The sequence below is a fragment of the Pteropus vampyrus genome, unplaced genomic scaffold (assembly GCF_000151845.1).
Source record: "Pteropus vampyrus isolate Shadow unplaced genomic scaffold, Pvam_2.0 Scaffold2, whole genome shotgun sequence".
NCBI classification, from domain to species: Eukaryota; Metazoa; Chordata; class Mammalia; order Chiroptera; family Pteropodidae; genus Pteropus; species Pteropus vampyrus.
This window is the reverse complement of record NW_011888783.1, coordinates 10,245,423-10,269,913: the sequence shown is the minus strand read 5'-3', so window position 1 is coordinate 10,269,913 and position 24,491 is coordinate 10,245,423. Positions and strand designations below refer to the sequence as shown.

Below are 24,491 nucleotides of genomic sequence, written 5' to 3'. Positions count from 1 at the left end.
TATTTTTGTATTTGTGGTATTGTTTATTATATTTTACTAATTCAAATTAGAATCATTTTTCAGAAGTTTCTACAGGAGTTTAAACAATTTGGGAAACTTTGCTACTTAAAATTATTTTATTGCTCATTATTGTGCTTACAAAGTGATGTAGCCTCTTTTTACTGTTTACATTCCTCCTATTTACCAATGGTATTTTAGTCTCTGATGTTCTCTTATCTCTCTTATCTAGTCTACAAAGACATTCATCTCTGTGTTCCTGTAGTTTGGTCTGGTTTGGGATAAAAAGAAAAGATAATCTAAGATTAAATTTATTTCTTTTAATCCCCCCACAAAACACTTTGCTATTCTGAAGACATCACTATTATATTAATAATTTATGCTATATTCACAATATATTTTATAAGTTGCTTTGAAATTGTTTTCTGGTTTCAAACTTGTTTGTGTGTCTGCCTACTTAGATTTCCAGCAATTCAAGAATAAGAACATATTTTTAACTTCTTTTGTGTCTGCAAAGTGCTTGGGACATATGTACATAAATGTTTGTTGTGTGATATAACTTTACCCACGATTAACCAATTTCACATTGTGTATTCACCATGAACCTTTGCAAAATGCCTAGGAACTCTCTTTTTTCAAGATGAGGTCATGCGTATGAGAGGTTTCAGATATGACACTGTTGTGTAGCACTTTTATTTTACATGGCCTCTGCCCTCTGCTAACAGAAGAGACAGACTGTAAACTATGTGTGTCTTGTAAACTTTTGAGATCATACATGGATCAATTGTTAAATCATTCTAGTGCACAAATCCAGTCTTCTAGATCAGATTACTTATGAGATAAAAGGCTATCACATGATAACCATGTGCTCTGAAAAGAGAATTGTTTTATACCAGGTCCTTTATACATGTAACAAGAGAAACAATTGTTTCTTCTTCTGAACTGAAGCATGAAATAGACTTGATTTAAGAAGTTATAAACCATCAATAGTTTCAGGAGTTGTGAAAAGACCGGTAAAAAGTGAAATTTCCCCCAATTGCTTTTCTACTCCAGAAAAATTGTTCTGAACACCTTGGCCAGAAGAAACCGGTCTGTTGAATTTCTCTGTTATGCACCATTTTGTATGGCATTTGGTACCTATTGGCTTAAATAGTTATTTTTTTGATCTGTTAATTTCCCAAAGTAAATGGAACGTTTCCAGAGGGAAAGAAAAAATAGGCTATGTTTGGGGTGAGAAGAAAGAAGTTAGTTTGAGGCCAACCATGAAGCCTATTAGGCCCCAGGCAAGGCGTTCTAATTTAGTTGGGTTGAGTTAGGGGTGGAGGTATTAAGAGTCTCTGAGTGGGGAAATGACATATTCATCTTTGTGCTGTAGAAAAATCAACGTACTGAAAAGTCAGAAGACTAAAAACAGAAAATGTTTATTGAGTATTATTTATTGCCTGGTTGCCCTATTGGAATGCACATTTAAAGAGAATAAGGGTCCCAAATCTGTTTATCACATGTTATGCATAGCACTATCGATGCCCCGCCCCTTGAACTACCTGAGCTCCCAGCTGCTGGGTAGACAATTTCAGCACTTTGGCAGCTTCCCAGCTCCGGCGCCTGCATTCTATTCTTCACCGGAGGACTCTGGCGCCTGGGAGCATGCTTGCCTGTAAACAGGTGTCACCTGTTAGTGTGGGGAGATTAACCCTCTACCACTAGAGGATGAGTCCTTTGATAAATGCCCCAGCCCCCGGGTCTTTCAGGAGTAGGGGGTTCTGAAGTGTATTTTCACAGTTTCTCACCAGGTTTCAGAACTCTTGTAATTGAGAAGCATTGTTTCATATTAAAGCATCAGGAAATCTGGGCTAATATATATCTTGAGGAATCTTAGTTTGGATTCCTCAATAGCAGACCTTGAGACAAGCACTTGGGTGCTTTCAATTTACCAAGGAAAAAGAATGCCTCAAAAGGTTAGGTTAGAGGAAGGCACTGAGAGATTGTAAACATTCTTTTTTTATGCATCACTGTGTTTACATGTTACATACTTTAACTTAATCATTTAAAAATATCGAAGAACATAAAAGTCAAATAAATTAATTAATTAAATGATATCTACCTGACATATCTGTGAATGTTCCACCAACATCTCAGACTCATCTCTGGAACCCAGTCAGCGTTATCCAAACACACTCTCCCCTCCCTCCCTATTCCAGCTCTTCCTTCTGGTTGCCTTTTATATATATATATATATATATATAATGGTACTACCATCGTCCAGCATAAAAATGCCAGTCATATTTTACTTTTCCATAGTACCTGCACCTGACAATTCACAGCAATTTTTCCCAATATATTATGTCAGTTCTTTCATTTTCTCTGCCCTACACTCTACCCAAATTCAGGTCTCCAAACTGCCCTTTATACCTACATCATTGGTTAGCAAACAACTGTCTCTTCTCTCCCCAGTGTATATGGCATTCACATTTGGCTATATTTTCTGATCCTCTAAGGCATAATATATCTCTCCTTGTAAATTGTAAGCTGTTTGAGATTAGGACCTACATTTTATACTTTGTTTTGCATGCAAAAATGCGTGAACATAAACTTGTAAAAATACCCAGATTTCTCTCAGTTTATGACATTAATGATTTAACAGTCCAAATTATATAAGGAGCATTCAAAAAAATACTTATTGACTGCCTGCTGTTTGTCAGGCAGCATATCAGGTGCTGGAAATATAGTGGTGAACGACAATAATGGCACAGCTCATTGTTCTCTCATATTCTAGAGAGGAAGACAAAATGAAAAGGTAAACACATACTCGATTATAAATTAAAGAGCTCTGAAGAGATGGAACAGCATTGCCTGCAAGAGAACAATATGGTCGCCTAATATAAGTGGATGAGCAGGAAAATCTGTGGAGACCTTTAAGCTGAGACTGAAAAAAGAGAAGAATCATGTGAAAAGTTAGAGGTTGTGTGTCCAGCAGAGGGAAAAAGATAGGCAAAGTTTTCGAGAATGAAAAAACCTCAATGCACTTAAGTAAATTAAGGAAAGTCACTGTGGCTAAAGCAAAGTGATCCTGGGGGACGTGGCCAATGGACAGCTAGCAAAGAAGTCATAGACCAGATCATAAGGTCCTTGTAGACATTGTTAAGTGTGGTTTATACTGGAAGAGAAATGGGAAACTAAAGAATTTAAGCCAAGGGGTGGCATACGTGATTTGACTTAGAATTTTTAAAGTTCAATTTAGCTTCTATGTAGAAAATTGATGATGTGGGAGAGGAGCAAATAGGGAGACCAGGTAGTGGATTATTGGATAGCCCAGATGAGATTACTGCAGTTTGGAAGAGGGTTATAGTAAGGCAGAAGAAGATAATACGGATGCACTTGAGATGTATTCCAAAGGGCAAATTGATTGAACTTAGTTATTAACGGATTAGGTGTGGGGAATAGAAAGCGGGAGGAATCAAGGATTATTTTTCAAATTTCTGGACTGAACAACTGGGCAGATGGAGTATTATTTTCTTAAAAGAAGATTGGGTGGAGAAATAGTTTAGATATGGGTAAGAAAACAGGAACTCAGTTTTAAATATGTTATTTGGACAATGCCTGCTAGATGTCCAGGTAGAGACGTCAGGTAGGCAGTAAAACATATTAACCTGGAGCTCAGAAGAGAGGCCCAGGCTGGAGACATGAACTGGGGACTCATGGTGGTATTTAATGGTATTATTAAGCTGGTGTTTAAAAACATAGGAAATGGGTTAGATCTCCAAAGAGAGAAATGGAAAAGAAGGAAAGGGGTCCCAGAACAGAGCCCGAGGGCTTTCCAATACTAGGGTAGAGGGAAAGAAGCCATTAAAAAGACTCAGAATGGCCAGATAGAATTGGGGGGAAAGAGAAAGAGAAAGAAAAGAAAGAGAGAGAGAGAGAGAGAGAGAGAGAGAGAGAGAGAGAGAAAGGAAGGAAGGAAGGAAGGAAGGAAGAAAGAAAGAAAGAAAGAAAGAAAGCAAGCAAGCAAGAAAGAAAGAAAAAGAAAGGTAAAAATATGGATTCAGATCAGTGGCTCTGATATGGCCAGAGTCTGGAGAGTATGGAAGTGCCTTTGATACACCCGCTTACTGGGCATCAGCTGGAAATGTCATGACTACAGAGAGATTGCTTGTTTCAGAATGATGACAATATGGGCTAGTTGTAGAACTGGGTTGTAATCAGCACGCAGATCTACTCAGAAAGAAATACTCTGAGTAGAAAAAAACAGCAGAGCCTTTCAGCACGGGCCCCGATAGCTACTTTTCTAGAAGCAATTTCATTTCATTTTTACAATAGATTTATCACACGCCATTGCTTGCCTTTCACTTTGTTGCAAATAATAATATTTCCATTATTTTGTCTGTTGACAAAAAAGTAAAAATGATTGGGTTAGGTTTGGCTGCCACTCCATAAATATCTCAAATCCCACGTCTAAAACTTAATTCATTAGTGCCCCATGTGTGCCCCCATTCGTGCACATACACATATGCGTAACCTCATCCCCCCGTGTGTTTTTTCTCTATGAATTAGCACCAGGTACCAAGATCCCAAACTCAAAACTTGGACGTCACCCTGACTCCATCTCAGCTCCATATTTGTATTTGCCAATACTATCACCAAGTTTTATTGAGTTCTGTCTCTCATATCTCTTGAATCTATTATTTCTTCTATTCCTCCTCTGCTACTTCCTAGTTCAGGCACCATCATCTCACTACTCATTACTGTAGTAGCCTCCAAAATTAAGGTTTCTCTATTCGGTCTTTTCTTCACACTTCTGAAACCCACAGCTGTCCAAGACAAATCTTCCAATAGCTTCCTGTCAGCCCCAGCATAGAGTTAAAATTTTCTAACCTGACTTAGGTTCATGATGTGTCCCTGCTTCCCTAGTCAGCCTGGCATCATTCCTGTGTGTGGACAACTAAAAGCTCCACCAAGACCATCTCTTTCTGCTCCTTTACCTGGCCCTGCTGGAGCTGGTCCTCATTCCTCCTCTCAAACTGCTTAGCCTAACTCAACATTCCTTGTCCTTCAAATCTTTCAGTAAGTGTCCCTAAAGCATTCAGAACTTCCGCTAGTTAGCAAAAGTTTGTCTGCCACTGGGCTGAAAATTTCCCTGAAGATTTTTCTTGCCTCCCTCACTGTGGTATCCTGTGGGGCCTGCAAAGTGCCAGCTCAGTGAATATGCTGAATAAATGAACAAGTATTTTAGTGATGTGTCTGCCATTACAACTTAAAATGTGCTATTTCCGTCTGGTCTTAACACACACACACACACCCTTTGTTGAACCCTTTTTTCTTCCTTTGTTTTTTTCACATAGCAATAATTAATAACTGGGCCTGCATCTCCTACAAATATCAGTGTAATTGTCTCTGGTTGTTCAGGAAAGAAACCTAAGGCACGTATGGATTGTACAAGAATGAGAATTGAACCCAGTTCGTGTGTGTTGTACTGTGGTTTGAGTATCTTCAGAGGCTTATTATGGTGTCTGTCTCTGGACCTCACACTGGGTATCCGGTGGCAACTGGATGGATGCCTAGAAAGGGCGGAGCAATAAGAACTGGTTTCTTCGTTAAAACGAGACAAGTCACAGTGCTATATTAATCCAGCCTCGCTGTTAGACTCATAACAGCCTAAATCCGCGTGCCATTCTGCCTCCTCGCACAGGCAGCCCAAGACTTAAGAGGAAGTGTGCGGAGGAAGGAAGTGGGCATAGCAGGGCTCAGTGTCTTGAAGTGAATAGCCAGCCATAATGTCGCTGTACTTCAGTCGCCTTCAGTTCCTTGTGTTTGTTTAAATTTGTGGCCCTCTGGTTACTCACTAGCGGTTGCTGATGCCCCGAAAAATCAGATATAGCGCTTAACTATCAATGAAAGATCTGGAAGGTTCCCTGCCGCAGTCCCCATGCCCAGGTTTGTGGCTGGCCTTTGGGCCACACCAGGCAGGGCTTGGAGCGTCTGTGCTCATAGTGGGACCCGTGAGGGTCAGGTTGGGGTCACGCCGCCCGCATTCAGGCCCCAACCACGGTTAGAAGGCAAAGCCCGTGCTTCTTCCAGCTCCACTCTTGGCAAAGTCCGGAAGGGTCCGAGCCACACAGCTATCCGCGGGGTCTGTGAAGCCCCAGGCCGAGGCAAGCATCCTGAGCAGCGGAGGTCCCCCAGCGCCCCCTGCAGCCGCGCGCGGTCCGGGGGGAAACGGCCCCAGACTCGCGCCTCTGCACCACGCCCTGGACCCCACCCAGAAGCTCCCGCCCGGGACTGCGAGAACACCCGCTCCTCACTGCTGCAGCCACCGGGCGTGGGGTCCCTAGGGCGCGTCTGCATCCCGGGCCGCCCCCATTGCTCCGCCCGCAGCGTCCGACTTCCCCTCCCTCCTTCTGTCAGTCCCTCCCTCCCTTCCTCCCTTCCTCCCCGCTTCCCTCCTGCCCACTGGTGCCGAACACGCCGAGCGTCCTCTCTTGGGACGCTTTTCCCCTTGGCTGGTCGTCCCTTGTCTCATCCCGCACAACTTCGGGACAGTGCCGTTTGGTGTTGAATGTTCCCCTCCGAGAACGCATGGCTGGGGAAGCGAGGAGCCGGCCGGGCCCCCGAAGGGCCGCCGTCCGGGAGGCGGTGATGCTGCTGCTGTGCCTGGGGGTCCCGAGCGGGCGCCCTTACAACGTGGACACCGAGAGCGCGCTGCTCTACCAGGGCTCCCCCAACACCCTGTTTGGCTACTCGGTAGTGCTGCACAGCCACGGGGAGAACCGATGGTGAGTGGAGTCAGAATGGGGCGCTCTCGGCATCCCAGAGCGGGGAGGGAAGGGTGCCTCAGGGATTCCCTACCCAGTTCAAACTTTCCTCTCTCAGAAGGAGGCAGAAGGGAAACGCTGCGACGACCAGCTCGCTGGAGATCTATCTGTTCAGGGAAACTAACTTATCTTGAGATGCCAGCTCCCGGGGTGCGTTCTGACGCAGGGCCCTGGAGCTGGGAGTTAGGAGTGGCGGGTTGGGTGTGCGGGGTGGCGGGCGGAGGAGGGGAGGTGGGCCCGCTGCCAGCTGTACGTTACGTCTGTTGAGACCAGGGGTTCAGTGGGCAGCATAGCTCAAGTGTGCGCGTACATTTCTCGCTTTAGGCTCATAGTGGGGGCGCCCACGGCCAACTGGCTCGCCAATTCTTCTGTGGTCAATCCCGGGGCGATTTACAGATGCATAATCGGAAAGAATCCAAATCGGACATGCGAACAGCTCCAGCTGGGTGAGTTGGATCTGGGATCAGGAGCGAGTGAACCCCCCTCCCGGTGCGCCATATGTGGACTCCACGGTAAAACAAGTCCTGGAAAAACTCATGTTGGCTGTAACTTGGTTAAAGCGAATGATTTTCACTCTTAACTCCACAACATCTTCATTTCTTAACATAAAATGGTCCCCCTTTTCTGTTAATATTTTACTCCCCTTTGCTTATGACAATTTCAATACTCTGACAAAACTGTGTAGAAAATTTTCTATAATGCCCTCTCTTCATCTTTCTGCCAACCCTCAGTGTGTAAAATATCTTTTAAAGTTTCAACACATTAAGGGCAGGATACAGCTAAGCCGACTTTAGAATTTTATTTCCATCTTAGACTTACCAGCTTTATTAAAGAGAACAGGCTAAGGGGCAGGTCAGGAATAGCAGTTGGAATTGATCCCTTATCCTGTCATTTAGCCTAAGGGCTTTCTTAAAAAGAAAATGATACAGTTTTATTTAGAATTTGAAGTGTAAAAGAAGAGCACAGGAAAATTTGGAGTCTCCATTGTTACTATAATTAAAATGAGGCTTAACATATAATTATTAATTTATCTTATCAAAAACTCTCATGTTAAATGGAAACTTCTATTTGAAGTCATTCCTTAATGTGTCCTCTTAGGTTTGTGACAACTTGAAAAATGTGTTCTGATGAGAGAAAGGAGAAAGTTCATATTTCAAAGCCAAAGCAAATTTGCTTTGCACAGACACATGGGGGAAGAAAGGGGAACTAATATTAATTCAAATCTATCTTGTTGCAAACACTGTTAAGCATTGCTCTATATGTTGCTTTTTTTTTTTTCTCATAGCACCACTGAGTCATGGCTGGCATTGTTGCTACTCAACATTGAGGGCTGCAAGCACTTTTTCTAAAGGTTACTCAGCTAGTGAGTGGGAGATGGGACCCCCCACGTCAAAAAGTCGGGTCTGCTTGGGTCCAAAGTCCGAGCCCTTCTCTTTTTTTGTATGCATTTTCAATGCAAACAAAATTAAATGTAGAGTCGAATATGTTGTCTGATGAACTGATGAGTCATCTGTAAATGTTGAATAAAATGTTATAATTGATACATTTTTTTTTTGTATTTAATTTTACTATCAATAGTTTTAAGCTAAGCTAGTTACTGCATCTTTAACCCCTTTTTCTTTTTATAGTAGTCTTTGGTTTTTCTCAAACTAGGAAGCTGGTTCCCTCATCTAAAGGAATTCAAATAGAGTGTACGCATATTGGGATTTTTATTTTTAACTCAGAGAGTATCCATAAAAGTCTAGGAGTTGTCTGTAGCATGTAGAATAAGCCCCAGACTCTGTAAGCACCTTACATCCCAAAAGGCAGACTAGGAAAGCACAAAACATTCACAAACCTATCCATTTGGAATAATTCTGCAAGACATAATTTTCATTGCATGAGAGAGTTGTGGGATAAAGAACTGGGGAATGGAGCAGGCAACCTTGATCCGCGAGAGGATCTTGATAAGGTCTCAGGAGGGAAAAATTTCATTTCTATTGTCTTGTCATAGTTTCCTGATCTTTGACATTATAACAACTGATATTTAGCACATACTTCCTGTCTGTAAGGGCACTGAATCTATTTCCAAATGTCAATATTTTAACTGGAAAGATCATGTCATAGTATTACATAAAATTTAAGATAATAATGCCTCTCAAAATTGAAGGAAAACCTAAATTCTTTGGGCATGTGTAGCACACAGAAATATCCTTGGAGAAATAAGCACATAGTAGATAAGCAATAAACATGAATTAAGTGAAAATTTATTGGATGGATGGATGGATGGATGGATGGATGGATGGATGGATGGATGGGCGGATGGATGAATACATAAAAGCAAAGTGAAAGTTTGATCGCCATCAACATGATTGGTGAATAAGAGAAGCAATTAGAAATGACAAGCCAAAGTGATACTTTAACTTTTAAAATTTTGGTCAATAAAAAAAGTATTGACTGAGATGAAAGGCAAAAAGGAAGACAAGATTTTTATTCGATCACTGGTTAAAATACTAATAGCTGTAAAATACTAATAGCTTTGAATATTTGCAAAACAGCTGACTGAAGTTACTTTTGATATAACATTTTAAATAATATATCTTCTCTTCCTTTTATAAAGAAATGCAGAGGTAACGTGAAGCTATAAAATAAGGGATTGAGGATAAAGTCTAGAAAAGAAACACTAAGAACAATAAATTGATAACCAAAGACATTTAAGGATTCTCAGGTTTGTGGACTATGCAGTATTCTTTATGAGGATGTTTCAAGGAAAAAAATATTACATATATAAGTATATATATATATACTTACATACACTCACACACATACACATACACAGTCTTCTAATTCTATAGATCGTGAAGATAGCTTCAGTTGTCCTGTCTCACTATAGTGTATGGAAAACACTTAGCTCAGTACCTGACATATAAAGGACATTAAAAAATATTAGTTTATTTCTTATCGCTATTTCCTACTTAAATCTCTATCTGCATGTTATCTGTTTTAGGCAAATTGAGGTTAATAAGTAGGGACAATTAATAAACTAAACAAAAAGTTAAATGTATAAATTAAAAGCTAACTGTTGAAATGGCACACAGTGAAAAATAATTTCTTGTTGACCCAACCAAAAAATCTGAAAACTAAAGATTGAGCTATGACTGCCATGTCAATGAAGTGTTTTCTTTCATTTGGAATGGCTTAACTTGCTATCAAGGAGATGGAATTGATAGGTCTCTAAAAATGGTACCCATCTCCTATGCAATTCAAAATACTATCTACATGGACTAGTCTTTAGGTCTCAGAATTTCAGATCAAAGTTTGATTCAGACAGACAACTCCCCCCAAAAGAGGAGATCACTATCCCACTCCCTATTTGATCCCCACCTTTGTGGATAATGTTGTCGCATACCATGGTATATTCCTTATAGTCATAGTCAGAAGTGAACAACAAATGCCCATTTATCTAGAATGTTCAGAGTGTGAGATGTTGAGAGTAAGATACCTCTTTCATTGAACTGAATTGACTATAGAAGTGCTCTTCTTTTTGCATGCAAACAGACTTCTTCTACTCCTGCCTGCCTGAGAAGTGTCTCTCCTCTCAGTCTCTTGGTACCTTCCTCTGTGAACCAAAGGAAAATAGTCTCCCATCAGGAGAGTTTGAGCCCAGACTTGTTCATGAAAACTCCGTGTCTCAGGAGGCCACAGTGATCGCCACATGTTCGCTTGCTTTTCCACTCAGACACTGCATCCTTGCTGAAGCTTTTTAAAAGGAAATTTTGACCACAGATGGTTGCTAAATTAAGGCAACTTAAATAATGACTCCACAGTACTATAGTTAATCATAGTCCATTCATAGATTACCAATATTCAAAAGAATTAGAACATAAAATATATAAATGATTATAAAATTATACTTTAAAAATTGTCTCTAATTGGTTATTCAAAAGACATTCCAGGTCTTTCATTACTTTGGAGTTGCCACTAATAGCATTACACACACACACACACACACACACACACACACATGCACACATATATTTTTCTGGATAATAGACTCTAAAGTTACATAAGTTATATAGCACCCAGTAGCCACATATGGCTATTGAGCACATGAAATGTGGCTAGTTAACAGTGATAGGTGCTGTAATATAAATTACATACTGGATTTCAAAGGCAGTACAAGAAAAGGAAAATACAATATCTCATTAATTTTTTAGATATTGATTACATGTTGAAATATATATTTAAAAATTAATATCAATTATATATTTAAATGATATTTTAGGTTTATTAAGTTAAATAAAATATATTGTTAAAATTAATTTCTCTTACTTTTTTAATGTGATTACTATCAAATAAAACCTTTTATATGTGGCTTGAATTATATTTCAGTTGGACAGCACTGCTCTAGAGATATGTAACTTCCCTGCATAAAATAACACTAACTTTTTAGCGGATGTTTTACCAGCGTCTATGCATGGGGCTTTCACTTTTTTTTTCCAGACCAAACATTGTACAGTTAATAGATCTTTAAGCTCTCTGCTTGTGCTTCTCCTTACTGGAAAGAACAATGGTCCATCATAAGTTTGTCATCATTATTCCACTTCAGATATCTTTCTGGAAATTATATTACCTTGGCCAGCCTCCTGGTTTATATTACATAACCTATTTGGAAAAGGTTAAGTCAATTAGCATTGCATCATTAAACTAACGATTATCTCATTCTCATTTCTGCCTGATTTGCAGGAATTATTAGCTTAACATTAAAAGGCAAATCTCTCACGGTTGAAACTTCAAATATGTTCTTGATAACTTTTCTTTTCTTTTTCATTTTCAATACTCTTTAAATTGTGGTTCGTGAAGCTGAGTTGATACAGACTGGTCATTTTGAAAAATCATCCCTGAATATAGGTTGTTATGGTAATTATGCAGAAAATCAAGACAGAGAGCTTCATTAATAAACTGTCATGTTAAGAGAGTTAAGTTCCCTGATTTCCAGCAATTTCCCAAATTCGATCTCTAAAAGAATGATTTCCACATAATTTGAGAGATGAGATTTTCTAAATGCGTTTTATTTTTTACTTTGAGTTTACTTGATCACCGAGTGATATTACTAATGACTAAAAAAAATCTCCTCTTGGCAACAGGTTTGGGGGTCAGATATGGTAATCCATCGTACATGGGGGTCATGTATGCATTCAGTCACTTATTTAGAGATGCCAAAAGCCCAGAACCTGGTAATACAAAAGAAACACTGTTCTTGGCCCCAAGGAGTTTACAGTCCATAGGTTAGGTTATTATAGGAAAGCATGGTGAGAAAATTTAATCTAGTTAGGAGAATAAGGTGATATCTTCTGAAGGAATTGATGTTCAAGTGGGGAGCTAAATGAAAATCAGGAGTTAGAGGAAGAGGTTATGGGAAATGTTTCCATACAGAGGAAACAGTGTGCGTGAAGACCCTGAAGTCTTTGACAGCATGACATTTTGAACTGAAGGAAAGATGTATACAATTGGACTGTGGAGTGTGAAGTGGGTGGTTGGTTGGAGAGGTAAACAGGAATTATTTGGGGTATAATTTCCTAAGCTCTCTTTAGGAGTATGAATTTGCGTTAAGATCATTAAAGCTGGGGAGTCACATGATTAGATTTGTGTTTTAGATACTTCTGCTTGCAGAGTAGTGAATGATTTGGAGTAAATGAGTCAAGAATGAAAGTATTGAGACAGTTGTACAAAGATCTTGTTATAATTTAGGCTACATATGATTCACGCTTATACTGCCAGTGGCAGTAGGAATGAAGAAAAATAGAAATTCTATTGTTGATATAAGAAATTCCAAACCTGTAGAGGATTTTTATGAGTTTATTTGACCCAAACCAATGACAATTGCCGAGAAGCAAAATCTCAACGGATTGAGAAAATGCTCCAGAGTATGGCAGTTTCGCAGCTTATTTTATACATTAGTATTAAAGAAGGAGGCATAAAAAGGATTACATGAAATCCATTGGCGGTAGATTAATGGAGCAGGAGAAAGCAAAGTGGGGGTTGGCAAATCTCTGGGATTGGATAAAAAGTAAAATGGAGAGACACATACTTCTTTTACAATGGTGAGTACAAGACAGTTAATAATTAACAGTTAGAGCAAATAGAAATGGTATGTGAGAAACAAGATGATGAAAGATTCTGTGGTCTCCTGCTCTGGTGCCAGAGGTTGGCCCCTCAGGGGTCTGGAAAAGATTATGCTGACATTTTAAAGGTATGTTATCTTGGATACAAAAAGACACTAGACAAACTCATTTAAGGTAAAAATTGACATTTGTCAAGGAAGCTACGGGTCTAGGACGTGAGTACATACCATGACTCGATTTTAGTTAGGAATTTTTGTGTTCAGACCACCCCATGTGGTTACTTTCAGTCTCTGAGTTTTAGGGCTTGCCCTGCTGGCCTCCTCTGAGCTTGTCAGGTTTGGTATGTGGCCCCCTTTTCAACCACATTACCATTATTTAAAAGACAGATTCACTAGGACTTGGTAATTATTAAATAAGAGAGATGAAAGGGAAGAAGTTTTGAAGATGGTATTGAAGATTCTGGCTTAGACGAATGATGGTGCTATGTCCCACGAGACACAGAAGTAAATATCTAGTAATCAGTTGGATGTATGGGTCTTGTGGACAGAAGAATTTTGTCACTTCAAGGTTGAAGGTTATTGACAGTCAAAGCCCTGATGTTAATGAATTTAACCTGGGAAATCTCTAGGCGAATGGATTAGAGCAACAATCCCCAACCTTTTAGACACCAGGGACCGGTGCTCTTATGAGAATCTAATGCCTGATGATCTGAGGTGGAGCTAAGGCAGTGATACCAGCGCTGGGGAGTGGCTGCAAATATAGATGAAGCTTCACTTAGTCGCCTGCTGCTCACCTCCTGCTGTGAGGCCCAGTTTCTAACTTGCCGTGGATGGTACCAATCTGCAGCCCTGGGGTTAGGAACCCCTGCTGTAGAGGGCGCAGCATAGATCCCAGGGGATGCTTACAATTTGAGAAATAGATAGAACAGTGCTACTCAATTCTGGCTGCAATTTAGATAGAGTCTCTTAAAAAGCTTTAAGAATACCAGTGTTCATCTCAAATTAATAAAATTCCTGGTGCTGTGATATTGTGATTTATAATAAGAAATATATATTTGGTCTTTGTCCCTGTTTCTAGCACAGAGCATCTAAAACCCTTGGAATTTCCTGAATGATGCCTTTTATTATGTTAATGAGGTAACTTTTGGACCCCACTTAAGGATGGAGGCTTGTTGCCTGTGGAGCCAGCCATGTGGTTAAAGGGTGGTAACTTTTAGTCCTATTCCCCTGACCTCCAGGATGGGGAGAGGGGCTGGAGGTTGAGTCAGTTGCCAATGGCCAATGATCTAATCAATCATGCCTATGCAATGAAGCCTCCATAAAAATTCAGAAGGACAGAGTTTGGAGAGCTTCCAGGTCGGTGAACATAGGAAAGTCAAGGAAAGTGCCTCAGGGCATAGAAGCTCTGCATCCTTTTCCCATACTTTGTCCTATATATCTCTTCCATCTGGCTGTTCCTGAATTATGTGCTTTCTAATAACTGGTGATCCAGTAAGTAAAATGCTTCTCTGAGTTCTGTGAGCTGCTCTAGTAAATTAACTGAAACCAAGGAGAAGATAATTGAAACCTCCTATAGCCAATTGGTCACAAGCACAGGTGACAATCTGGACTTGCAATTGGCACCTAAAGTATGTATCTGTTGAGGGTGGGGGCAGTTCTGTAGGAGTGAGCCCTTAACCTGTGGGATCTGATGCTACTTCCTATTAGATAATGTCAGAATTTAGTTGAATTGTAGGGCACCGAGCCAGTGTTAGAGAACTGTGGTGTGGAAAATCTCTCCGAAACATACATTAGAATTGAGTTCAAAGGGCATCAGAATTCTCCAAAAGTCCTCAGATGATACCAATATTCAACCATGGTTGAGAACCACTGGAGAAGAAAAAAGGAGCCTGAAAGGAATGACCAAGGAGAAGCCAAAGGGGTAACAATGAAATCAGGTCAATGTAGCATTATGAAAGTTTAAGGAGGAAAGATTTTGAGAAGAGTGAGTAGTTGATGGTATCAAAAGTTGACAAGAAGTCAGGCCAGGTAAGAATTTAAGAGGTTTCATTGAATTTAGAGAGAATCAGTTCATCAGTAACTTTGGTAAGACCAGTTTTGGTGGTGAAATTAGACTGCAGAGGGTTGAGAAGTAAGAGTGAGAAAATATTGGTGGCAAGTGTCAACAACTCTCTTAACTGAGTTCTTCCTTCATTAATTAAATAATTTTTGACAATTATTTATGCTAAGTACTGGGAATAGAAAGTTGAATAAGACATGGCTGAAGCTCTCAAACAACTCAGTTGAGATGACAAGAAGGACAGGTGAACAGATAACCTAAGTCTACCTCAGCCTGATATTGTACCTTGTTTTCTTGTGAAAGTTTTCTAGTATTTGTTAGAATATCATTTTGTTTGCAAATCATTGTCTTTGTAATGTCTTATTCCATCCTTTAAACTTTGTACAGAGAGGTGTCCTCTAATATCTGTAACTTGCATCTGTCTGACCCTCCGCTGGTGCAGGACAATGCCACAGACTCCCTGACTGATTTTTATTTCTCTCATATTTTTAAAACTTGCTGTCTTCCTGACTTCCTCTGTCCTACCATATGAATTCCAAAAGCAAGCACAGAACTTCAATATTGACCACTTAGCATTGAGTGTAGGTTTCCATGGAGCTTTTTGTTTACATTTTTGTATTGTTCCTATTTCAAATGATATCCATATATTAGTGATAGTTTTTCCTATGAATCCTTAAATCCAAGAGATTAACTGAAAACCATGGAAGAAGAGAATTTTCTTATTTTCTAATGTTGGAAATTAATTTTATTATCTTAGTAGGTCTATTATAGAAATAAAATTAGTATAGGATTATTAATAATGTCAATATTTAGGTTCTTTTCTTGCTTAACAAGGAAAAGTATTAATAGAAAATCATTGCAAGGTAATACAGAGTGGTGTGGTGGTTGACAGTGTGGATTTGAATCCTTTCTGCCCCCCAATTATTAGGGGTGACTTGGGACAAGAAGCTTAATCTCCCATAGCTTCTCCAACTATGAAATTGGGATAATAATACCTACTCATAGGGATGTAATAAAAGCTAAATGAGTTAATATATTTGTTTACACGTAATAAAAGTATGCTTGGTACATAGGAAGCACATAATAAATATTAGTAATTATTATAAAACAACATTCCCTCTTTAAATTATGCTCACCAAATATATCAGTTACAGTACATTTATCTACTGTAGTTAGTAAAAATGTTTGTATAGGTTTTCCACAGGAATTTGGAAAAGGTTTGGGCCTAAGGTCCCTGGAGGAGACCCTGAACCTAGAATCAAGTTCACAAGAGACCTGGCTTTCTAGAATTCTGAGGCCTAGTGATGACTCAGGATCAACCCAGATTTATAAAATTACAACATAAAACTTGGTACTACTCCCTGCAGACATTACCTTCAGTGTTGAATTCTCTTTCTGAATACAATAAAGTAAAATAAATAGAGTTAAATCATTAAGTAAAAAAGTATATAAAATAAAATGGAATAGTGGACTGAAATAACTGGCTTTTTCAGGCCTATGATTGTATGAGCTGTTTCTCACATTAATTGAGCATGATAATTAGCCATTCTCAGATTTTGACTAGGAACTCTGAAAATACAACATTTAGATATCAGTTTTTCCAGAAAGAAAATACTTTGAGAATGGTTTCTAATTTTGATGTTTATTTTGATCGTTTGACTCTTGTTTGCCACTAGACAAGGTGGAGGGAATGGTCTTAGAAGCTTAATACTCTCATGTCCCATATCACCTCAAAATTTTGGGTTATTTTACTTTTTATTATTGTTATTACTGTTGACTTCATAAACATTATTGTTATCTTTTAGAAACATCATCACGTTTTATTAGATGCATGAGGAAAGTAAATAGCTTAACGTAGTAAACATGGATTTAATAGTAATTAGGGTTAGATAAGAAAAACTAAAAGAAGAGGCTCCTTGGCTTAAAGAGCTGAAGGCTGCTGACCAAATCTCTCAGCACTATGAGCTCCCTCTGCTGGTGAAGTCCAAATCAACATAGTGTAAGTATGCTGGGAAGCAGAAGCATTTACCATTTAATGAACACCTACTAGGTGCCAGGCAGTCTTGTATGCACAGGCATAAATTTTCTGTAATCTTCATAACCATGCAATGATAGGTCTTATAATCTTGTCATATTTGAATTGATTTGTTCACTTTTAATCCCAAATGTTTTTTTAATATTCTGAATTTAGGTAGAGAAATGAATTGTATAATTATTTTCACTCAGTAATTATTGCTTCTACAAATAAAGCTATCTGGAATGAATGGCTCTTTATAAAACATAGAGTAGAAAGAGTCATTCATTTTTCAAGATAATTTGAGGAAAAGTTAGAGTGGAATAGTTTAAAACATAGGACTTTCCTTTTAGTGGAATAGAAATTCAACTCTAAAAAAAGTAATTGGTAGAAGTAAGGACTTTATTTTTCTTAAACTTGAAATCACATCACATGTTTTGAAGGATCAGATAACTATATATGTTGTCTTAGTAGCTAGAAATCCAGACTGAGCGCCCCAATCAAATGTCCGAAGCCATGGGGAAGCCATAGCACAGTACACATGCAGATAAACCAAACATGCCGTTACATTCAAAAGTCCCAGGTGCACCTACCCACAGAGCATTTCACTCAAGCTGTCAACAAGTTATAAAAAGAAGAACTTTGAGTCTGACCTTTCCCCTTGGTCTTTCCTGAGTGGAAATGCCGGGGTACTGAGAGCTGATGTAAATTGAGGAAAAGGGCAGGGCAAGATAGGGACCAAGTAAGTGACATTTTTCGTGAACACTAAATAGTTAGCTATACAGTCCATGGGCAGATTTGTGATATTTTGCACATTTTCGAAGAAGATTTAGGAAGTGAAATCGATTTCAGTTAATTCACACATCTGAAATATTTGTAGACTTCTACCGTATATATTGTAGGGTCATGGGAGTAATATATGCCCTGTTTCTGACAAATTTTTGATTTTAATCTTTTCTATTTACCAGCTTCATGGATTTAGACAAGTTACTTCCTTAAGACTCAATTTTCTCATCTGTAAAATGGGATTGATAAAACAGTCTGCTGTTGAGAATTAAATGAGTTAATGTGTATGTTAAGGCCTCACTGAGAACAGTGAGGTGCTGCAAATACTTCGTAGAGGAAGATATATGCCATGACATACATACAGCTTAATCATGTTTAGCTTAATCCTCAAAATAATAATAATGTCAACATCAACTAACATCTGTGTGCTTTCACTGCTAGGCTCTGGCCGAAGCACTTCACACAGATCTCATTTACTCCCCATAATCCTTGCAGAAAGGCTCTGAGACAGGCACCTCCTGTGGGCCCCAGCTATCTCAATCTTAAAGAGTCCTACTCACTTATTACACTTTGTAAAGACCCTCAAACCTGCAAACAGTTTCCCTTCAGACCATCTGTTACTGTCTTAAAACTTAAGGGAATAATATTTTGGAAGAGAAGTAGGGAAGAATAGTAGAGAAGGAAGATCTCTCCAAAGCTTAGATCCCTGAGAGTTTGGTGAAATTTTTGCAGTAAAGGATTATTAATCTAGTGAAGGATTTTTGTGGTGGTGTAATGTATTTCAGAATTCCCTCCCTCAGCAAGTACATATTTTGTTCCTGCCTTCTGCTCGTAAGGCCCTGTTCTGTACTGTGAGAATGCCACAGGCAACAAAATGGTCAACCTGCCCTGGTGATATGAAGCAGGGAGGAGGAGGTATAAAGTGTACCTAATTAGCTCTAGCTACACTTTACAGTCAACATCCTTTACAGTCAACTATTGAAATGACTGCTTATTCACATTTATATACACATATGTGTACTAATGCAAAATCAGTATATGGACATACAAACTGAAGAGATAAGCACACATCTTTATATTTTCTTGAAATGAAAAACAAAAACGAAAAAAGAAAGATAGGCTTACGTATTAGAATAAGGGGTATGGTTTTAATATGGCTTTGTATTTTTAATGTCTACTGGGGAAAATGCATTCAACCCCACTAAGAATTAGTCATTCTAGTTGTACAAAAGCATGGAAAATTATCACATGTTAATTTCTGCTGACCTCTTTTATGTTAGACCATGTAAAGTACTGTTTCAATTACGAAGCTGATTTGATTTACTGAGTTTAGATTAGTAATGTATGAGCTGAGTTGAAAACCAGATTATAAATCATTTCAGTATGACATTTTGGTAAAATATAAAGATAATATGAGTTTATTTATAATGCTCTGTCAGGGAAATTCATGAGAATTATCTTCCTCATGACAGTTTTAATAATCATCATTTCTGACCAAATTAGAAATACTGTACTTCCACATGAAGAAAATTTGCTTAACATTTGATATCCTGTTTCAATATCTAGCTGAAACCGAAAAGGACAAAAAAGCTATTATTATTCTTTTTTAAAAGGAAATAGTTTCTTTTTAAATATGATATAATACAGGAAAAGGCATAACCATTTACACTGTAGGACAGTTGCTCACCAGCCCAACTGCACACTACAGCTACCTGGGGAGCTTTACAAAAAATTCTGATGTCTGGGTCTCAACCCGGACACATCAGATCTGCACCTCTGGGAGTGAGATCCAGGTGTTGGCATTTGTTCAGAATTCCCCCCAGATGATCCTAATGTCCTGTCAAGGCCGAGAACCACGTGATAAAAGAGTGGATTTAGGATCAAGCGAGGTTAAGGGAAAGCTCTGGAGAAAGGCACTGAGCATAAGCTGACGATGGGAAGGCTATACCTCTCTGCCGAGATTCTGCAGACACTACAGAAGAAAACGGTAAAAAAAATTCCTAGAAATTAGGAAAAGACTCAGAACAGTAGTGAGGACTTATAGGCTGTTCTTTGAACTGATCCTATCTTTTGACCAGTCCTAAAAGTACCTCAATATTATTGTTGCTGGCAGAAGCTATATTAGGAAGTGAAAAAGGAGAAACCTGTGTTAACGTGTCTGTGTGTCTGTTCACTTATTAGAATTAGTTTTTATTTCTTATGTGGAAGGATAATTGTTCCATGATTTTGTTATTTATGTGAATTTCCTTTTTGCCTGTGCATTCATCCTTTTGGACTCACATTTCTAATTAAGATACAAAAAAAAAAAAAAAAAAAAAGGCAGTCAAACCACAGTCAAAGCTTTAAATTGTTTTTCATTTATTGACCTGTTTTCAGCACACATTTCTGGGATTTGTGTTGAGGGTGGGCTCATGCTGAACTGATGCAGTTCTGGTCAAAATGAAGTAGGTCTTTATTTACTAAGCCTCGGAAGCAGACAGGATAGTTGTGAATAAATATACTGGTACTTGTATTTGTCAGGGTTCACCAGAGAACAGAACCAATTGGGTAGATAGATCTGTCCGTCTGTCTATCTAAGAGGAGATTTATTATAGTAATTGGCTCCCTTAGTTACAGAGGCTGAGAAAGTCCCTTGATCTGCCATCTGTAAGCTGAAGAAGCAGGAAAGCTGGTGGTGTATCTCAGGCCAAAGGCTTGAGAAGAAGGGTATGCGAGGTGTAAGGGGGCATTGGTGTCTCAGAGATCTTGTAGATACTCAGACATGGAGTGGAAGATGTTTGAGGGAAGCGACACTGATAAAGTGGGAAAGTGAGTAGTTTGGTAATGATGTGTGTGAGACTGAGTGTGAGTTTGAGACTGAGCATGGTGACATCGTGATGTCACCTGGTGGAGCTAAAACTGAAACAAAGAATACAATATGGAATTATCTATGGCTCCAGAAAACAATTTAATCACAGGCATTTCTCTAGTCTTCATTTAAAAACTTAAAAATACAAGAACTCAGCCAAGAAACAGACAATAACAATTCACTATTTGTACACATAAAAACTTAGCCCTTTTTATCCAGCAATTTACATGGTATTGTATGGTTCTAAACTATCATATATTTAACTATTTTTAAACTTTCAGGTGGCATCTCTAGAACAGTAAATTTGTTTCAAATATTGGGTTATAATTTTGATGAAAGTGTCCATTAAATATTCCACGTTTTAATAGAGGTCTGTGTTGTTACCTTCATGTCTTGTCCTTAATTTTCCTCCTGCTCAGTTTCCTGGGTGTCTGTAAATTTAGAAGACTTTGGTATTTTCACAGAGGATATTTCATTGAAGTGTCTATTGTGGTAAATAATAGAAACTTCAGACTTCAGACTTCAAACTTCAAATTTCAAACTTCTACCATTTAGCATCTATTTTGACATTAGTTAAAAAAAAAGTAGTTTTAGTGAAAAAGTCAAACTGAAAATTGCATTACAATGGAAGTTAAAATTTTTTGTCATTCTTCCACTTTCCTTCAATTATATTGGCATCATGTAGTCGCAGTAACAATTCTGTTGGACCTTACCCATCCAACACAACACGATTGTTTTTCTCTCTCTTTCCGTCCCTCTCCCCTTCCTTTTTCTCTTTATTAGTTTTAACATAGAAATCTGCTGTTTCTACCGGGACCATCTTTATCAGAGTTTGGGCTGCAGAAAGAATCCCTTTCCATTCCAAGCATTGCTAATCAGAAAGATTGCCTTTCCATTCCAGACATTGCTAATCAACCCTAGCATTCTTCTTCCAGACCCATCCTAGTCCTGTCTTCCTTTCAGTCCAGTGCTCCAAGCAGCCACTACCAGTGGGTAGGAGTTGATACTATTCTGTGAGGAACCTGGCCAGAAAAACATTATCCACATCCTATTGTAACAATGTTCCAGACCATCCAAATCACCTGGAGTCATCAGGGCCTCACCTGGACCTAATGAATCAGAATCTTCAGAGAAGGGATGAGGAAACGTTCTTGTTTTCAGCTGTGTTGAAGGGTTTTGTTTGTCCTGAACATTTTGGAGAACAAATGTATATACCTGCATCTTTCTATACTCCTTAAAACAGGGTCTCTGCTACCCAGAAGATTTTCTGCAAATAATTTCATTTTCAAAATGTTAGCCTTTTCTATGTAGGTATTCTGAGTTTGTTCAGGAAATTTTATCTAGAGGTCAAGTTTATAGGAGGAGATAAAGTGCCTAATGATTTAGAGAATGGTCCCTATAAATGTATGAAAACTTGATACCAGTGACCAGTGTTTAAAATTAAGAAACCCAAGTTCCACATCCTTATCCAATCAGATTGATGCAGATTTGTTTACCTGCCTTTGGAATTAAGCTCAGGTGGAATAGAACTGTCGCATGGCAATTGAAGAGGGTGAAAATAAAGACAAAAAGATTCTTAAGATACTGCATCTTTTCCTCTCCCAAAATCACTTAATTGAAATTAATACTGTATCCCAGCTATAAGGCAAAGAAGTCACTCTAACAAAGGAAAAAATATATATATATATCACTGGGAAGATCGCTTTTTCTTGTGCAGTTTAGAAGTACTGTATTGCCCATGAATAATATTTATGTTTGTCTTTCTGGCTATTCATGCATTTGCTGAAGTGTTTGTTGAAGTTTATAACTTCCAGTTTTTCAAGTCTTTTATTCATTGTTGAGAACAGTCACAATCTACTAAATGTAAACCATAGGGCAATTTGTTTTAACTTCTAGGCATTATTGGAATGCTAATTATACAGGGCCACTTTCCACATGCTCAGTCATCACCTTCCAGCTTTAATAAACTGTCTTAAATGCTAAGGACCAGCATTTAATGTCTCAATACCAGAAATGTCTTAAAAGTGCTCTGGTAATATTGCCTGTAATGCTAGATAATTGGTCAAAACAAAGGTGCAAATTCTTTGCCAAGCATTATGTACTGCCATTGTATTTTCACAGCCTGTGTTGGCTTAAACTGATTTCTTCCATCCTAATCATGTTGGTTAGCTATCTCCTATATCGAGGCCATCTCTTCACGATGTTACCAGTCATTTCTACAAATAAAAATCAACTTATGAGAGAACAGTTATATTGGCACAGAGTAACGCACAGTTACCCCCACATTGTGCACTGAATAATAAGATGATAGAGAAGCAGGGGATAAGGACATTCCATATGTGGTCGAAGGAAAAGGCATTGGGGATAAGCATGATGTGTTTATCTTTTCTGCTCTTGTAGAATAGTATGGTTTTCACGATAACTGATAACGTTATTTCAAATGCTGTAGGTAGCCCTGGTGGAGAACCTTGTGGAAAGACTTGTTTGGAAGAAAGAGACAATCAATGGTTGGGAGTCACACTTTCCAGACAGCCAGGAAAAAATGGATCCATATTGGTAGGTTATTGGAATCGGTCCACTGATCACATCATGAAATCAGAAATTCTCGATGTTACTTTCACATCATTTGGTCTACTTTTATGTTTTATTCAGACTTGTGGGCATAGGTGGAAAAATATATTTTATATAAAGAATGAAAATAAACTTCCTACTGGTGTTTGCTATGGAGTACCCTCTGATTTAAGAACAAAACTGAGCATAAGAATAGCTCCATGTTATCAAGGTAAGACATGATTTTGATATTAACTGGATCAAGAGAAACAAATGAATATCTTTAAATTTTTTTAAATTATTTTCAATTTTGGTTGTATGGGGAGATCTTTGAAATAGTAGTGTTCTTTTTAACTACTCAAAGTATTCTTTCCTTTTTTTATTCAATTGCAGTAGTATTCGTTTTTATAAATGTACATCGTGTTTTTAGGAATAGAAATTCTACAGTTGAATTTAAATAATTCTAAAATCTAGTTGATAATTACCCACTTTTGTATTAAATATATTTTTAATTCAGTATAAGTGAGTCTAATGTTCAAAAAATATAGTACACTTAAAATTATGAAGTTAGATCGAAGTCAAATCAGAAAGAAGCTGTTTAGGTTTCTTGCTTTACCTTTAGCTTCAAAGAATATTCAGAGTAAGCAAATACTTTCCATTCACTGTCTTTTTTTTTTTCAAATTCATGTTTTCATTGAAACAGCAAGGGATTGTATCTAAAGTTTGAAAGGTTTTCTCATAAAAATTCTAGGCTGGGTGGTTCCACAGAGTAGTGGTTAGCACATCTACTTTACAGGCAGCAGAAGGTCCTGGGTTTGAACCCCAGCGGAGCCTAGGCCCAGGCCCCCTGAGTGCGCCAGTCCCCGCCCCCGCCCCCACCCCGCCCCACCTCACCTCCCAGAGCGTGAGAGAAGATGCTCCGCCTTCAGAGATCCAGTTCTTAAGGGGAGATGGCAATGTCCTTAGACCAGGGGTGGAAGTGGGGCGGGGAGAGGAAAATTAAAAAAAAAAAAAATTCTGGGCCATGGACATTAAAGCATATAGAGCTAGGACATAAATAGACAACTGAAGTGAGCAAAGTTAGAGGTGAATGTCAACAGAATGTTAAAATGGTATCAGCAATGGAAGCACAATTCTAAAAATGTCTTTGAAAAACTCAGTTAAATATATATGCATTCCATTTTTCAATTTTTCTAACCAAAATAATTATCCTAGTGTCCAAAGAAATTTTCTATTACCTGACAAAATTTTGACCAAGTATACAAATTCAGTTATTTTAATAACTGAATCATGGATAATTTTTTATCATATATATTCCAGATTTG

At 38.4% G+C, this 24,491-nt stretch overlaps 1 protein-coding gene across 1 annotated transcript in view; it reads left to right on the top strand.

The window, feature by feature from the left end:
* The first annotated feature begins 6,291 nt into the window (after positions 1 to 6,291).
* ITGA4 (integrin subunit alpha 4) overlaps positions 6,292 to 24,491 on the top strand; it is an 83,232-nt gene continuing 65,032 nt past the window's right edge. The window contains exons 1-4 of the mRNA XM_011359968.2: positions 6,292 to 6,767; positions 7,131 to 7,252; positions 23,066 to 23,172; positions 23,269 to 23,398. Of these exons, the coding sequence (XP_011358270.1) occupies positions 6,571 to 6,767; positions 7,131 to 7,252; positions 23,066 to 23,172; positions 23,269 to 23,398 (556 nt within the window). The 5' untranslated portion in view covers positions 6,292 to 6,570. The remainder of the gene's footprint in view (positions 6,768 to 7,130; positions 7,253 to 23,065; positions 23,173 to 23,268; positions 23,399 to 24,491) is intronic.